This window comes from Alosa pseudoharengus, unplaced genomic scaffold, assembly GCF_046254945.1.
Source record: "Alosa pseudoharengus isolate Yale_2024_CS ecotype anadromous, Long Island Sound unplaced genomic scaffold, YU_APseudo_1.1 YU_APseudo_1.1_scf_5, whole genome shotgun sequence".
Classification (NCBI taxonomy): Eukaryota; Metazoa; Chordata; class Actinopteri; order Clupeiformes; family Clupeidae; genus Alosa; species Alosa pseudoharengus.
In genome coordinates, this window is record NW_027468837.1 from 32,048,563 (window position 1) to 32,062,510 (window position 13,948).

At 41.9% G+C, this 13,948-nt stretch overlaps 1 protein-coding gene across 1 annotated transcript in view; it reads left to right on the forward strand.

The window, feature by feature from the left end:
* Positions 1-9,937, forward strand: part of tex264a (testis expressed 264, ER-phagy receptor a) — a 76,369-nt gene extending 66,432 nt beyond the window's left edge. The window contains exon 4 of the mRNA XM_076267509.1: positions 7,730-9,937. Coding sequence (XP_076123624.1) covers positions 7,730-8,100 — 371 coding nt within the window. The 3' untranslated portion in view covers positions 8,101-9,937. The remainder of the gene's footprint in view (positions 1-7,729) is intronic.
* The last annotated feature ends 4,011 nt before the right edge of the window (positions 9,938-13,948 follow it).

The window sequence follows — 13,948 nt, forward strand, 5'->3', positions numbered from 1 at the left end:
CCAGGGCTTGGGCACTCGTGAGAAGGAGAAAACACAACACGCTCCTGCTACCTGCTTTGTGTGGAGTGCTAGCTGGTTGCTAGTTGGTCGTGGGTAGTTGTGGGTAGTTGTTGGTTGTGGGTAGTTGATGGTTGTGGGTAGTTGTGGTTGTTGGTTGTGGGTAGTTGTTGGTTGTGGGTAGTTGTTGGTTGTGGGTAGTTGTTGGTTGTGGGTAGTTGATGGTTGTAGGTAGTTGATGGTTGTGGGTGGTTGTAGGTAGTTGTGGGAAGTTGTGGGTAGTTGTTGATTGTGGGTAGTTGTTGATTGTGGGTAGTTGTTGGTTGTGGGTAGTTGATGGTTGTGGGTAGTTGTGGTTGTTGATTGTGGGTAGTTGGTTGTGGGTAGTTGTTGGTTGTGGGTAGTTGTTGGTTGTGGGTAGTTGTTGGTTGTGGGTAGTTGTGGTTGTGGGTAGTTGTGGGAAGTTGTGGGTAGTTGTTGGTTGTGGGTAGTTGATGGTTGTGGGTAGTTGTGGTTGTTGATTGTGGGTAGTTGTTGGTTGTGGGTAGTTGTCAGCACATCTGGTCAGGCTGATGGATAGGGAGGTAGTATCCAGGGTATTGCTGTGCGCCATGAATAGCTTGTGGACCTCCTGATGTGGGCAAGCTCAGAGTTGTTGAGATGCGTAACCCAATAATTAGATCTGGGTTGCAGGGGAATGGGAGACGGGGGTGGCTCCATACACCCTGAGGTGGCTCTCTGTGTGTGTGTGTGTATGTGTATGTGTGTGTGTGTGTCTGTAGGTGGGTGGGTGCAGCTCTCGCCTGACCCTCATCTAGCACTCTTGGATGTGAAAATGAATTTCTGTTTATTTGTTCTCGTGTGTGTTGGGAGATGGTGATGAGGTGCTAAGCAAGCTGAGGAGTGTCTGGTCCCCAGGGTCGGGAAGTCTGGACGGGTCTAGGCTGGTCAGCCTCTCTCCCCTCAGCTCCTCGGCCTCTCTCTCCGTCAAGCCGTGACTGATGGCCTTTCCAAAAACACACTGGGCCATATCCATAAAATGCAGCAGTGAAAATATGACATCTCGTAAAGATCTGCAGCCTAGTAATGTAAGAGTGCATTCAGGTTACTGTTGTAGTGATAAATGCAGCAGGATGTTGTTAGCAGCTGTTTCAATGAGGTGAAAGCCAATGAATACTGCACTAATGTATACAAGACCTGTGCTGTGCTTACTAAACATCTGCTTTTAAAATGAAACTAAATGGATGTCTGAGTATCCAGCAAAGACACCATATTTACACTGTTCATGACATGACGTATTGCACCCAGAAATGGTCTCACCCTCCTCTTGTCTACCCTGGAAATCCAGAGTTCTCGCGAGAGCACAATTTGAATTGTGCCCGCAAGATACTCTGGCCACGAGCAATGATCCAAATTTCTTTAACCTCTCGAGCGAGAGGGACCAATCAAATCGGTGTAGGCGGGACAAAGGCGAGCGTGAATTGTTGTGATTGGTCGTAGCGTTATCCAACTGCGTGCAGTGAGAGTTTCAAATGCATGCTTGGTGCCGCCCCTCGAATTGGACCATTTTGATTACTCGTGGCCAGACCCTTAATCTGAAAGATTCCAGGGTCTGGTTTACCAGGCTACCTCTTGTCTGGTCAAAACTGGACTTCTATGGCAGTCGACAGAATAATGTATTTTGTACACCTGTATCTCATTTGTCTTGCTTTCTTGCATGGTCCAGTATGTTTTCAAGTGAAATACATCCAATACTGGCTTCAGAGATTTATGTAAGTCAACTTGTCTTTAGTGTAATTGTGTGCTTTAATGAATTGCTTATGGCACGAGCAAACCAAAAAGATGAGCACTATCACGTTAAAAAGGCTAATAAACCACATTTAACACTAGACAGTTTGGTATGGTGAGATGTGTGTGTGTGTGTGTGTGTCACTGATATGATCAAGTGTATGTGGATTTATTTTCAGATGAAATATTTTGATTGTTTAAAGCCACAGTTCTTCTAATAATATTGTGTGAATATGATCGAATTCACACTATTGATTTTTGCCCATTAGCGTCTGTTTTCTGCTCTTATGGAGAAAGTAATTTACCTGGTGCTGTTGATGGCTGCCGCTGCCTGAATGACATTTAGAGGTGTTGTGGTGGGGGGGGATGAGACCTGTACTGAGCTATGCGTCCTTCGTGCTAATCAGTTTTGAAAAGGTCTCACGTATTCGCCGGCCTGTTTCCACTGCCGCCATTTATGCACAATGACTCCAGAAAGCGGGCTTAATTGAGATGCCACTGCTAATTTGTACCAAGAGGCGCAGGAGGTGCCATCATATCCTCTCTGCCAAAATGATGCAGACAGGAAGTGATGCGAGGTCAGAGCCAGGCAGGGTGGAATGGGATCTAAAGGTTATTGCTTTTCCTCAGCCAATCTGAAACTTGCTCCGTAAACACATTGACTCGCCAAGTTATTGGTGTCAGGGACATAACTATGAGTTGGGTGTCTGTCCTGAAAAGTGTGTCATCATTACATACAGAATCAAGAGAAATAGTTGTGCTTTTCTTTATACAATGAATTAGAATATCTATCAGCTATGAGGTCATACGTAAAGAACACATTTAAAAATGTAAAATATATTAAAGGGAGAGAAGAAAGAACTTTGAAGCATCAGTGACAGTGGACAGCTTGGTCCACACCAGGCGGCAGAAAATGGATTTTACAAAGAGCTGCATAAATAGTAGACTTGAGAGAGAGAGACAGACAGACAGACAGAGAGAGCACTAGAGGCTTACAGCAGCTTCACAGATGATTTTTCTTCAGACAGACTTTGATGAGGTCATGGAGCTTTTAGTATATTTCTTTTTTCTTCTTCTTTTTTCCTCCCACTCTGTGTGTTTTAACTCGTGTGCACTTAATTGCAAGAGACTTGCAGTCCATTCTCCATGCATACATGTACCAGGACACATAGAGGGAGTGTTGCTTCGTACTCCTCTCCACTCCTTACTCCAATGAGCTGCTGCTACTCACCTTCTTTTCACAGCAATGTTCATTTCAGCTTTTTCATTGAAGCTTTTTTTTCCATTGAAAGGTTTGCATTAGCCATGCATCCACATATCTGAATGCAGGCTCTCAGTTTATCCTCCCTCATTAAGCACAGGCAGTTTTGTATGTTTGCTTGAGTGTAGGAAATATGTAAACATGAAACATTAACTAGCACACATAATGGGCTTTCTGAGAATTGTCAACTATGGTTCGCCAATATGGGTAGATTCATAATCAGCGTTGATTATGAAAGCAGTTGACAGTATCTGCATATCTGTGTACTCCAAAATATGTGATCATGTTGGATTATTGTATGTTATTACTAATGAATGGACCAGCACATAGACTACTGATAACAAAATAAATGTTTCAGGAATTTTCATCCTCAAATTGACGTTTCATTTTTTAAATCACACCACTTCAACACATCAATTTAACAACATTTTTTCTGTGGGCAGAAACCTGGATCACACGTGGACATTCTGTAACGTTAGAACTATGTCTAGAATTGGGCAGAATTATAATTTGAACAGAAGTGATGGGTTTTTCAAATATAGGCCACATTTCAGTCAAACATAAGTTCTTAAAGATTGACAGCTGAACAGGTTGAACCTATTTAGCAGGGGAAATAGCATCAAACCTAGTAAAGCCAAAGTAGTCCAATTGTCTTGTAAAAAAGTCCTATGTTTACACTGTTGTTGTTGTAAGCCATTATCAGGAATTACGCTCCTGAACACCCCAGCAGGAGTGGAGTCAATCAAACACCATGATGGATTATTAGCCGTCATCAAGACTGGCTCACCCCTCAGCCCACACTCATACACTTTCTTAGTCTCTCCTCTTCTACAACCCCTTCTCACACACACACACACACACACACCACAATATATCTGCTTCAATTCACAAAGATGTAGTGCAGCATCACATGTAGATGCTTGCCATAGGGAGGGATTAATTTCAATAGTGAAGCTCTTGAAGAAATGAAGTGCAAAATGAAGAGTTCATTCATTAATTTATAATTCATAAGTAATATATAAGTAACAGAATAAACAATGCTAGAACGTATGGAGACAAAACAGTCATATCTAATTAACTTGGAGCATGCCGGTGGCAAACTCACACCTGACACACCTTGAGAAACAAAGATATCGTATGAACAATGAGAAAAGGATTGAGAAACAAAGATATCGTATGAACAATGAGAAAAGGATTGAGAAACAAAGATATCGTATGAACAATGAGAAAAGGATTGAGAAACAAAGATATCGTATGAACAATGAGAAAAGGGAAGTTCACTGAGCTGAAGTGATATAGGTTAAGGTTCTGAAAGAAAATTTATATTTTGTGAAAATGTATTACATATTTTTAAATTATATACAGTGTTGTATAAAGTACTAGAAAGCAATACTTGAGTAAAAGTACAAGTATCGTACTAGAAAAAGACTTTGGTAGAAGTGAAAGTTGCCTTTTAGAATATTACTTAAGTAAAAGTCTTAAAGTATCTTATATATACTGTACTTAAGTATCAAAAGTAATTTTCTGATATTTAATGTACTTAAGTATTTGAAGTAAAAGTAAAAAGTAACAAGCAAGCGGTTTTATTTTGAACTTTTATTGTAAACTTTATTTTGGCTTTCTTATAGTAAAGCATAAAGCATATTCAGGGTTCCCATATCTTCTTAATCTCACTCATCAAATCAAATCACATTCTTTTCTAGGACTTTTTAGGCACAATTCTCTGAAATGAAAAATAAATAACTTATTTCTTTCACACAAAAAAATGACCTGCTTGTAGGGAGAACATTTTGGTTGTGGCATGAGCATTTCTAGGGCTTACTCCCCAGGTCACCGTCACTCACACACACACACACAGGCCACCTATGTCCAGCAGCTACTAACATGCCAGTCATTAGTTAAAACTGAAAAGGTGTCTGTTCATCTTCAAAAGAAGCTGGTTTTCAAAGTTGCCAGAATTCAGTGCCCGGGAGTTTCAGGCCCAAGACCGACCATAGTGGTGGAAATTGGATAAATTAAGCAACATTTCAGCTCTTACTATCCTGTAGTTTTTATTAGTACCATGGTTCAACAAATGTGTAAAGGTTATATAATAATTCACTTTAACTGAGAAGTTAACAAAATATTCCACAAGTTACCAAAACAGAAAGAAAGAAAGAAAGCCTTTGAAATGTAGCCTATCCCATGCTTCCACAAAGAGGCATATTGAACTAATGTTTAGGCTACATGTTTTTTGCATGGGTAGGCTATATTGTTGTTTGGTGATTTAGCCTACTCCTTTAATACACCCTCTTCTGAGCAAACAAGGCATATAGGTTTATCATGTAGGGTAATTGTTCTTTCTTACATTAAATAACTTTAATTTATCCTCTCTACTTGTCCCTGTAGTCATGGCCTCCTCATCACTAATTTCGGGCTCATCATTTTCAGTGGTCGACTGCTTGATCTGCTGCTCAGTCTCTCCTGGCCTCTTTCTACCCTCCATCCTTCCTGACGCTTGTGTCTACTGTAGGGCCGGCTTGGCTATCCGTATCTGAGAAAACTTTTTGGAAAAGACGGGCTATATGGACCCAACCAACTCTTTTTGGAAGGGGAGAACTCCCTCACGTAGGCTACAACCCATGCAGAGACATTGCATTGGGGTCATGCACAGAATGCGGAACGTGTCCTACTTTAAGAAAAGATAGACTAACGTGACAAATGTCAATATTTGTTTCCTCGACCGGCCCAAAAGTGAAGCGGCCCACCGGGAATTCTCCCGATTACCCACCCCGGGCCTGATTCAGTCTTAAGACAACTCCTGCGATGCTATGGATAAATAGCCTTTCACAGGCCTCTAGGGCAGGTAGCCGATGTACAGAAACATTTCTTGCAAATACGGCCACGGGTGTATGACGTTATATTCACCACTACCCTGTTCACCGAGTTCACCACTATCGGCGGGGTGGTCGTCTATGATAACGGGAGGTCCTCCAGTAGGTGCTCGTGCTTCTATGGCGGTTTCAGTTGTGCGTCCTCTTCCTTTAGCAACAAACAAGAGCTGAAATAGAGCGCGCAGCGTGCGGAGCGTGCGTAATGCAATCTAGGAGCAGTGATTCGCCAAACCTCCCTTATTGCAGTCGCACACATTTTTTCTAATTTTATGTTTTAGTAACGACTAACGAAGATGCTTAGTGGAAATATAACGGAGTAAAAGTATACATTTTATCTAGGAAATGTAGTGGAGTAAAAGTGGAAGTTGACATAAATTTAAATAGCGAAGTAAAGTACAGATACGTGAAATTTCTACTTAAGTACAGTAACGAAGTATTTGTACTCCGTTACATTACAACACTGATTATATAGAACATTTCAACCAGAGTGTACAACTGACCTGTTTCCTAAATGATTATGAATGCATTTCGTGGGGATCGGTTTGAGTCACTGCTTTTATAGTCGTTTTCTAAATGTCTATGGATTTAATGACTGGGAAGCGTTCCCTTGGATTGTGGGTTTGGCAGCCATTCTTCAGCCCTGTTGCGGCATCCAAATACTCTGCTGTGCCCCCAGTTTGTCTGTGGGACCCCTCGGACCACTGTCTGTGCCCCCAGTGTGTGTGTGTGTGGGACCCCTCGGACCACTGTCTGATTGCCTCCATGGGCCTTTTCTTCAGCCACTCTCAGTAGCCACCAGCTTTGAGCAGCTGGACATAAAGCAGCCGTGCTGAGCGGAACGCCCTCCTGAAATGTCAAGGTTGTGAGGAAGTCGGGGGATAGGCACAGAAACTGACGCGGTCGCCCTAGGTCATAGGGGGGTGGGGTGAGGTTGCTGGCGTCCTAACTGATGAGAGATTTTGCGGTTCTTATGGACAGCACTTCTGCACCAGTAATCATGTAAATGGAACTCGGCGCTTGCCTGAGCCTCCCTACACTTCAGTCCCCTCAGTGGGTTTGTAGTGCTGTGTGTTTTTGGCACATGGTTGTGTAAGTCCCCAGGGACTTGGAGAAGTGGGAAGTTTTTTTATGGGGCAATTATGCTGCTCACCTGGTTTGCGTGCCAAGAAGCAGCACAGCTTCTCCCAATTATACTGTACTGTCTCAGATGGGGGTCATTTTTCTACACCGTGTGGCTCATATTCATATAAGGACTATCAGGTGCTTGCTAATTATGTCACATGATAATTACTACTGCCAAAGGTTTATGAAGACTTGATACAGATAGGAAGAATGGGTGGGGATTGCTTCTTTCTAACTGCTTGTGTGTAAACTTCAGGTCACATGAAATTGTTAAGAAGTAAATATAATCTCATGCCATTGGTTTCATATAATTGTTGAAACATATATATATATATATATATAGTCGTATAAGTATACAGTAAATTATATAGATATGTTCTAAATATCTTTTCTTTAATTATGTTTGATCAAATAAAATTGGTGTCTCCAGGGGGGAAAAACCTCCTCTTGAGATGAGAAATATAGCCCTACCCTTTCAGTGTTTTTCTGAGCTACAATTAAGAAAGTCAGACCTAATGTCTGTGGCCTTTGTGTAAAACATTGTATATGACTTTCTCAAACTTGCCTTGTAACTTGTGATAAGCAGCAACTCTAGCTCTCAACTCTGAAGGGTGCCTGGCGTTGAGTGTTGCCGACGGTAATGTTAGTACTGTCACCTCACCAGTTCCCTTTCCTTTGCTGATTCCAGGTGGCGACTCCAACAGCGAGAGCAGCTACGCCAGCCGCGCTGTCCCCACCGAGAGCAGGGAGAGCTCGCTGGCCCCGTCCACCATCCTGCACGAGGAGCAGCAGCAGCAGGAGGAGGAGCTGAGCGAGCGCGCCGAGCACAGCGAGGCAGAGCGCGCCTCCAACGGCTCTCTGGGCAGCGGCTCGTCCTTTGAGGAACTGGACCTGGAGGAGGAGGAGGGTGAGGGTGAGGTCAGGGAAGAGCAGAAGAAGGAGGAAGAGGAGAAGAAGAAGGAGGAAGAGCCGAGGGAGGAGGCGCAGGCCGCCGAGGAGCGCTCGCCAAACAAGGCTGCCGCCGCGGAGAAGAAGCCCGCGGCCGACGGAGAGGAGTAGAGAAGGGGAGCGGCTGGGGCATTCTGGAAGATGTTCATGGGTGGGTTCTTGAGTTCAGCAGTGACGATGGATGGGTTTTCATGTCAAAAGAGATGACCTCTTTTTCTTTTGTGTGTGTGTGTGGGTGGGCCAGTGTTGGGAGGGGGTGGGCTGATTTTGTTTTTATCTGTGGGAATCATCCTAATTGGCAGTGCTATTTCTTTGTCAACACTTGTGTACAGACAAAGTGAACAAACTTATCAACAATCACCAGTCATAAACACAAAACTATCTGTCAGTGATCTGTCATGTATCAAATGTGTAAAAAAAAACATAGGTTCCCATGTGTTAGTTGGTTAACATATGAAGGAATTCTGACTGAAATTCTGAAAGTTTTAGCTTTACCTTAAAATCTGTCAGTGGTTTATTTTATTTAGGCTGTGATACATAATGTGGAACTCGATCAGTCATAATGAAAACTAAATCAACGTCAAGACACTGTACTTGTCCAAAAGAGACGCATTTTGTTCTAAATGAATAATTGTTTCATGGCTAGTACACATAATTGTGGTGTGTGTGTGCGCTCTCATTTTTGGCCCTGACTGACCTGAGTGCAGGGCAGCGCAGCGCAGCGGAGCATGCTGCACTTGAGATTAACGGTGCCTACACACACTTGCATTGAATGCAGCGCTGGAGACGCACCATGTTCACTTTACCGTTGCCGAAGTCAATTTTGGTTGCGTTGCGTTGCTTACGTAGACGAGATGCGCCCCCAGCACGGCATTCCACGTAAGCGTGTGCAGGCAGCGGTAAATGTTGCTGTTTCGCAGCATCTACATCTAACATGCCCAACTAAATATATTAATGATATTAATAAGTAAGGGATAATGGACAACACGGTGGTCTGTTCACAGAAGTTAATGCACGGTCGAGGTTGTAAAACGGCCCCGACGCATTACGTAGGACATTCAACCAAGCAGTGGAATAATGATATTAATAATGGTATTTATGTTTGTTTGGTGAAGACGTAAGGAAAGGATGTAAAGGCCTAGCTGCCTTGTTCATATGTCAGATTAGTCAGACCCTTAATGGAGAAAGGGATGCAAAAATGAAGGGCTATTGTTTAGTTTTCTTTTTCTCTGGCTTTGTCTTCAATTATGTTAGTACATTTTATATGACTCATGTAGGTCCACAAGATGTGTCCTGGAGAACAGATTCTTGTGAACAATTTGCATGAAACATGTAGGTACTGTATCTAGTATACTCAGTCAAAATGTTTGTAATACTGCTTTAAGTATTTTCTTAAGTTTTTCTTAATTTTTATTGTTGTATATTGTCTTTAACCAATATCTATCAAGCTGAATATTCATTGAACAGGCATATCCAGAACCTGGCCATTCCTGAACACTTTCATCTGACTGGAAGACTTGAATTAATTACAAATGTTGCAGTGTGCAGACTCCTCTGTCATTTCCAAATACAGTACAAAGAACAGTTAATCAGAAGCCAAAGCCTGAAAGAAATGAATCTGATTGTTTTATCAAGGGATGAAGGTGTTGGTTTATGTAGAGGTGTTGATTTTCCTCTAATTGCTTGCAACCCAGCCCTCAGGCGCTGGAGCTATTCTCTCTCAGTTCACCTTTCGGGTTTGGAAGCACCATGAAGCTGGTTCTAGTTTGGTGGTATGGAATGCAATGGAAAGTATTTTGAACGGTGTTGTGCAAATTTGCAGTGCAGTATATGGCTGTAAATAAGTATGTTGTTTATCTGTGACTTCTCCCCATGCCTTCTGATATGTTTATAAATGTTATAAATAATGTGTCTATTTCTCTATAAATAAACATTTCTTTCCTCGTGACTTGTCTTGTTTAGTGATCTTGTTTAGTTTAGTATTCTGTTACAATGACCACTTTTATATAAATGCATAACAATGTGAAGTTTTAGAATGGAAAATGCTCCTGCCTGGAGAATTGACTGGACGATTCAGGTAGTCTACATATGTAAACACATAGACAAACATGCTGACACTGCAGCCGTAAAATGTGAACTTTTGAATGCAAGGCTAGCCCCCTATCCCAAAGAGTAGATTGGCCAAATTCTCTACTTTTGCGGTCATTCATCCCAACCCCCCATACTGTATAATGTGTGTCGAGCAGGGATGTAGTGGAGACTAAACGCAAGTAAACACAGTTTATCCACCTCTGAAATGTCAGAAATAGAGTTTATCCACCTCTTATTAGAGTTTACCCACCTCTCAAAAGAGCTTATTCACTAATTGCAACTTTTAGCATTCAAAAATCACACTGTATTATCCACATTCACACTATGTACACTCATCAACACTCTATGAACCATTTAATACCACTGGTATTGTTATAAACATTGGACAATAACCTCCACCATTATCAAACATGTTCTGAATGCCTTTTTAAAAAATCCGATACCGCTGTCCACCTCACTGAGATCACAGAATTCATAGTTTACCCACCTCTTATTTTACCACATAGCATGAGAATCCATGGACGACAAAAACGTGCTTACACACTAATAATTTCTTACTGAGCTGCACTGAATAGCAGAGGCTCATTTCTAAAGTTCAATTCATGTGGGGACACAGGTGGTTCGAGGAACCCTTTCACACAATGCCCGGATGTTCAATGGCTGTTGATTTTTTATGTGAAAGCCTTGTGTTGTTCTTTCTTTGTGGAAGTGACCATTCTTTGGGGCTCCCTGAAGATGACATAGATGTTCCTGAAGAGGGCTGGGATCAATACATGGCACACAATGGAAAAGTTCCTCTGATGAATACATGCTGTTCGCTAAAGATGAGCAATTGTCCTGGTTTGAAAATCAATGAAGCTTACTCTGGCTTTCAGCACTTGTAGTTTTATATTGACTGAGTTAACAATGCAGAATCATTAGTGACCGCTAGGCATACTTGGGAAAAAGTGGTAGCCCAACTCAAGTGCAACTAGAAGGGGAAAACACATACGTTTACTCACTCTGAAGTTTCTCAATACAAACTCTAGTTTAAGCTCTATATGCTCAGATCGTTGGTATGCACGGCACATATTTTCCATAAAATGCGAACCTGTCGTCGAGACGTGGACAGCCTCGCATGGGCCGTATCTCTATGAAACCATAGGCTACAGATGATGGATTGCTTTGACGCAGTGGAACACACAGCTAACATTAACCGATCTGAAGGGGAAATGAAAGACCTCACAAGGTTTTTTGGTCTGTTTAAATCATTCACACCACGATGCCCGATGACTTTTCCATTGTGCTGGGAAACGCAAGACTTGTGCCTCTGCCGCCGCACTTTTGACAATGTCAATGGCGGGCGGCGGTCGCTCACCACAAACACCAGCAAAAGGGTCATGGCTGATCAATGGAATCAGACATTTGGGAGCTTTCAAATCCATACAGAGATCTTCAATAGAAACGAGGTATTTTTCAAGATCAGGAGCAAGCACGCAGATTAGAGCTTGAGCATGACGAATAGGCTATATTAAATATATATATATATATCTGAGGAGTTACTTTGTGGTGGGACCTCTGCACTGTAGACAGCATTGGCTAACGTGTCATGTTTCCTGACTTATCGGTTGTATCTACCGTACGTCCCATGACATTCCATGCGTCTTAAAAATTAGGCCTATTTCTCTTACAAGGTTGTCTTGTAGGCAAGTGTATTTAACAGAGCGTGTATGGAAATAGAGATAAATGAGTCAGTGTGGTGATTTCTGACTCCTACATGCACCATGTTTTCGCAGTCAATTGTAGGTTCTGTTTGCCACAGCATCGATTCTCACTGTTAACTTCACAATTTAAAGGTATAGACCTACAAAATTCAGCATTAAACGAGTGGTCAAAACAATCCTTGTTCTGCTGAGCTAAATAAAATATTATTATAATATATTATACATAATATAGTATTAATTATTATGTTCAGCATGCATTGTATGGAAGAGTGATTAGTCTATTTATAAATGAGTGAGATTGAGTGGCGTATTCATGTAGGCTATGGTTGCAATCTCAGCCTGTGGTGCAAGATTTGGATAACCTTGACAGCATCCACTTATGACCTGGACTTCTGGGCTTTTTTAAACCGTCCTCGTCTCATCAACACTTTAGTTTATAATTACTCGTCCCCCATAGTTCGCTCGATGATCCCAACCCTTGTTCTTTCTTTTCTCGTCTGGAATGTAAATTGGGAGAAAGGCGAGAGGTCAGAGCACATCTCGTCTTCATCTGGAGGCCTGTGGTTATCCTCTTGAGGGGGGAAATACTCGGTCTCCATAGCAAGAGGTGTCATGTTAGAACTTGTATGTGGACCTGAAATAGAAAATGATTTATGTTCCAGAAATACTGCCAAGAACCGTGTGCAAACGAGTCATTACCTCGGACATCTGTCATTCCGGTGACATACCCTGCTGAAGGAGGTCTCCCTGTTTCTCCACTTCATTAATAGCGCGACAACAGCATCATTATCACAGATTTTAGAGGGAGAGTTAAGTGTATTCGTCTTTAATGAAATTATGTGTAATTCCAATTTATGATCTCAAATCCGGTGCTGTCGACTTACTATGGGCACTTTAACATATTGACGATGATGCAGAGGACCAGCACTTGCGGCTGTTTAACATAGTCTTATGTGTGATGTGTTTTTAGGCAGACTTAGGAACCATTTTAATGGAAGAATAAGCACGCGCACTCGGCAGCACCTAGGTCTCTGTAAAAATTATTTGCGGAAAAGGCTTCCACACGCCTTTCTGCCACACAGACTTAACACCTTAATTTCACTCCAAACCTGTGTAAATACATAGCCTATAGATGTTGTCACCTTCACATAGTCAGTTTAATGAAATAATCTCTAGTTAATACTGGATACATTTTTGTTCTTTATTGAACTCGAAAGCCTATTAATTAGGTTCGCACTTTTATAGTCTCAAGGAATCCTTTGCTGCGCGCCATTCACTTTCAGCACCACGGACAGCTCCCGGCGCGCGTTCAGAATCTCCGAGAGGCGCAAAACTTCAGCAGTTGAAGAATCGCACAGCTGCCACCAACATGTCGCGATATACTACCGATGCTACAACAGAGTAAGCTGCCGTATAACTACAGAGACTACCTGAACCTTAGCCACAACAACTGAAAACTTGGATTGTGTTGGGAAGTGAGATACCAGACCTAAGCGGTAAGAAGGGACTACGTCCTGTTTTGTTTTTGTCGTATTACGTTGTTTTCATTCTGTGGACTCCACGTTATATTGGCATGCATGACAAGGTTACAAACACAATCAAAATGGCAAAATGCATGCATGTGCATATCAAACATACATTTTGTTAGATGTTATGTTATTGCTCTGTAGTGGCATTTGTTTGCATTTGAACGATATTTCTGCATTGCAATGAGAGATTGAGTTACAGATCAAAGCTTGTGTGTGATCACATCGAGAGAGTTTTTTTAATGCAAGGTATACATCGTTTTACATAATAAGAAAACGGCTTTGTTTAGATAGGGGTGTGTCACTCCATTTGTAAGCACTGGACAAAATTAAACTAATTTACGCGGAAATTGAAATAAGTTTGAATTGTTTACATAATGAATACTTCATGAATAGCCTGCATGTCTGTACCGTCATAACATTTGAACGTTTTGTTGTTTCATCTGTTCACACTTTGACACGGTAACGCTGTGAGTGGGCACACAAAGCAGACAGCAATCAGATGTTCCGTTTAGTTTGTACCCGATACTGAAAGTGAAGTTTTTGAACAATAGGTAATTCTGTTGAATACCTGTGATTTGAACTGTATAAACATTGTGTTTTCCACTTTGAAATCGAAATGGTAGGCTAGGTCAACCG